The 3,715-nt window shown below is 41.7% G+C and overlaps 1 protein-coding gene across 1 annotated transcript; it reads right to left on the reverse strand.

Moving 5' to 3' along the window:
* Positions 1-242: 242 nt before the first annotated feature.
* Positions 243-3,449, reverse strand: LOC102401695 (integrin beta-1-like). The gene is given in 2 exon segments (XM_044934997.2): positions 243-2,170; positions 2,172-3,449. Coding segments are annotated over 2 exon segments (1,929 nt in total). The 5' UTR covers positions 3,314-3,449; the 3' UTR covers positions 243-1,383.
* Between the last annotated feature and the right edge of the window lie 266 nt (positions 3,450-3,715).

Here is a 3,715-nt window from a genome sequence, read left to right on the forward strand (position 1 = left end):
TTCTGCACTAGGACATGAACTAGCTAAAGTGCTGGAAGTACTTAATTTTACAGGTTTAAAATTTGGACAATGTTCAATCAGGACTGTAGAGAATATAACCAATTGAAATTTTGAAATCAGGTGAAAAGGTCATGCCCTAGGACACTGGGAAATCCAAAAGCACATGTCTCTCAATTTTCATTTACTTTATAGCTACATGTCTCTAATCTTGACAAATAAGACTATTGGGAATAAATAATTTCTTTTTTTAAATATTTTAAGCATCTTTATTTAATAAATAACTTCACTAAAACAGCATTGTAAAAAGTGAACTGTTAAAATTAAAAGGCACTTAAAATAAGAAGGTGAATAGTATGAAACAAAACAGGAAACACAAACAGTGAGAAGTAAATACACAGTGGTCTGTTATAGCACTAATGGAAAGTAAGAAATGCTTAAGTGATAGCTATTGCATGAGCCACTGTACAACTTCACATGTTCAATAAAAAGGCAAATGTACAGCTAAAACATCAATGAAAAAGTACTGATTTTTTAAAAGTCTTACCCCCAAATTGCAAACAAATACATTAAATGATTAGAAGAGGTGATAAAAAGCACCAGGCTTTAAAAAGAAAATGAATAAAATAAAATTCACCCAGAGGTCCTCAATTTAGCAAATACTATGTAAATTAAGGCCATTATGTAGATAATGCTAAATCAAGGACTTTTTGCAGAAAATTTCCCAAGACTTGAATTTACAAAGAGAAGGCATAAAAGTTTCCAAAATTAAGTAACTCTTAAAATGGCACACAGGTTTTAAAGCTATGTTTTCCCTTCCTAGCTCTGACTTTCCCCATGGCCTTTGCAGATCAAATATTTCACTATTTTACACCTGTAACTCCTAGCATACTCATCTTTCAGGTGTGCCATCAGTCATGTCTAACAGGCAAATAGCAAAACAATACATTTAAAACGATTCTAAACTAGCTAGAAGGACATTACTTTGGATTCTGTATAACTGAAAAATGACATGTCTGCAAAGCTAGAAATCAGTTTTAACACTTAACAGAAAATCTTATACCATCCTCGTTAACTACTGCCTTTCAATCACTCTAGAAATACTGCTTAATCCAGTAAGAGCTGGATTTCACTAGTCCAGGAGAAAAGGTCAAAAAGGCACATTGTGACCTTAGATGACAAGGATAACCATCCTGTCTCAAGTCTTTTGTCAGTCCCTGGCATTGGTTATAACATTATTTTCAAAATAATAAAAAACTTTTCAAATTATACATATGGTACATTTTCAGAAGCTGCCCATGAGAGAACCACGGTGACACCGCCCTGAAGCTCTCACTGTGACTGGAAGCACTCTGCCTGCAGTGCGGCGGCCCACGCAGGCCGTGCTCATTTCCCCTCGTACTTGCGATTGACAACAGTTGTCACAGCACTCTTGTAAACAGGATTTTCACCTGTGTCCCATTTGGCATTCATTTTTTCCTTTTCAAATTTGGCAAATTCCTTTCTGTCATGAATGATCATTAAAAGCTTCCAAATCAGCAGCAATGCAAGGCCAATAAGAACAATCCCAGCAACCACACCTGCTACAATTGGAATAATGTCTGGACCAGTGGGGCACTCTGGAGTCTCTACAATGTGAACAGTGGCCTCATTGTTCCCATTCATTGAATATGTGAAGTAGAACCAGCAGTCGTCAACATCCTTCTCCTTACAGTGGGACAAGGGATCCACCTGGCCTGGCTGGGGCAATTTGTCCCGATTTTCAACCTTGGTAATGTTGAAATGTGAACATTGCTGAGCACATGTGTCTTTCTTTTCTCCTTTATTGAAGGCTCGGCACTGAACACATTCTTTATGCTCAGCACAGACTCCAAGGCAGGTCTGACACATCTCACAGGTTGGCCCTTGGAACTTGGGGTCTGTACACTTACAGGCACCACACTCGCAGACGCCGCGGCCATTGCGGATCTGTCCATAGACGGCCATGCAGGAAGTGGCATCCAGACAACAGTCACAGGCGCTGCCGGTGTAGTTAGGGTTGCAGTCACACACTCGACACTTGCAAACACCATTTCCTCCACATATTAAGCCATTGGATCTATCACAGTTGAAATTATCACACTCGCAGAATTTGCCAGAATAAATTTCATTTGTATTGTCCCTCTTCCTACACACACTGTCCACAGACACACTCTCCATTGTTGCTACAGATTTCTGAACTGTTTTCTTTCCTGCAGTAGGCATCCATGTCTTCGCTGTTCACCTCATCTGTGCTACATTCACAGTGTCTCCCGACACGTCCCTCGTTGCCCCTGCAGGCCCCACACTCGAAGGTCCCATTGCCGTCGTGGCACTTGGGGCTTCCCGGGATGCCTTCACCCTGGCACTCACATTCACAGATGAACTGAAGGATAATCTCCACTTCCTCAGTGAAGCCCAGAGGCTTAATTTTAATGGTTTCAGAGTTCTTATTTGGACATTTATTTGCAGTTATGCTAATTTCAAATTGAACCTCATCCCCAATGGAAATATTAGAGCATTTTCTCCCATTTTCCCCTGTTCCATTCACCCCATTCTTGCAGTAAGACTTGTAATTTATTGTTACTCCTTCCGGTAATTTGCTGTTTTCCAAAATGACTTCTGAAGAAAGGTGATCTCATCTCATCTCATCGATGATCAACTGAATCACATTGCTGGAATTTGCAGATAATGTTCCTACTGCTAACTTAGGGATCAAATTTTTCAGTTCCTTGTAAACAGGCTGAAATTCTTCAGTAACTGCAAAAATCATCTGAATGTTATTTTCGCTTAGTTTCTGGACAAGGTGAGCAATAGAAGGATAATCGTAATAATGGCTCATTGTGTACACGTCGTTTTCCAGGTGACACTGTCCGTCATTTGGTAAAACAATGCCACCAAGTTTCCCATCTCCAGCAAAGTGAAACCCAGCATCCGTGGAAAACACCAGCAGCCGTGTCACATTCCTCCAACCAATCAGGGATTCACAAACTACGACTTGCATGATTGCATCAAAGCCACCTTCTGGTGAATCCAAATTTCCAGATATGCACTGCTTACCAACAAGTTCATTAAATACGTCCCCTTTATCAGTAAGGCTGAGGACATTTTTGTAGATAAATGGGCTCGTGCAGTTCTGTTCATTTGTGCAAGGGTTCCTGAGTTTAGCTGGTGTTGTGCTAATGTAAGGCATCACAGTTTTCTCCACGAAAGAACCAAACCTGAATTTGTGCACCATCCACAATTTGGCCCTGCTTGTATACACTCCCCACATGATTTGGCATTTGCTTTCAAACATCTATTTTCATCTGCTTGGCCAAACACACAGCAAACTGAACTGATCAATCCGATCCAGAAAATCAGTTGTAAATTCATCTTCTCCCGTGGCATCCGGCCCGCGCGGTAGGCTCGGCCTGTGCTCCGGGGTTCCCGCTCGGCCTGTCCCAAGCTGGCTTGGCCTCCCGGGCTCGGGCGCAGCGGCGGCGGCAGCCCAGAGTCTTTTCCATTGAGTCAACTCATCGCATGAGGTGGCCAAAGTACTGGAGTTTCAGCTTCAGCATCAGTCCTTCCAATGAATATTCAGACTAATTTCCTTTAGGATGGACTGGTTGGATCTCCTTGCAGTCCAAGGGACTCTCAAGAGTCTTCTCCAACACCACAGTTCAAAAGCACCAGTTCTTCGGTGCTCAGCTTTCTTCAC

The sequence above is a fragment of the Bubalus bubalis genome, chromosome 23 (genome assembly GCF_019923935.1).
Source record: "Bubalus bubalis isolate 160015118507 breed Murrah chromosome 23, NDDB_SH_1, whole genome shotgun sequence".
Taxonomy (NCBI): Eukaryota; Metazoa; Chordata; class Mammalia; order Artiodactyla; family Bovidae; genus Bubalus; species Bubalus bubalis.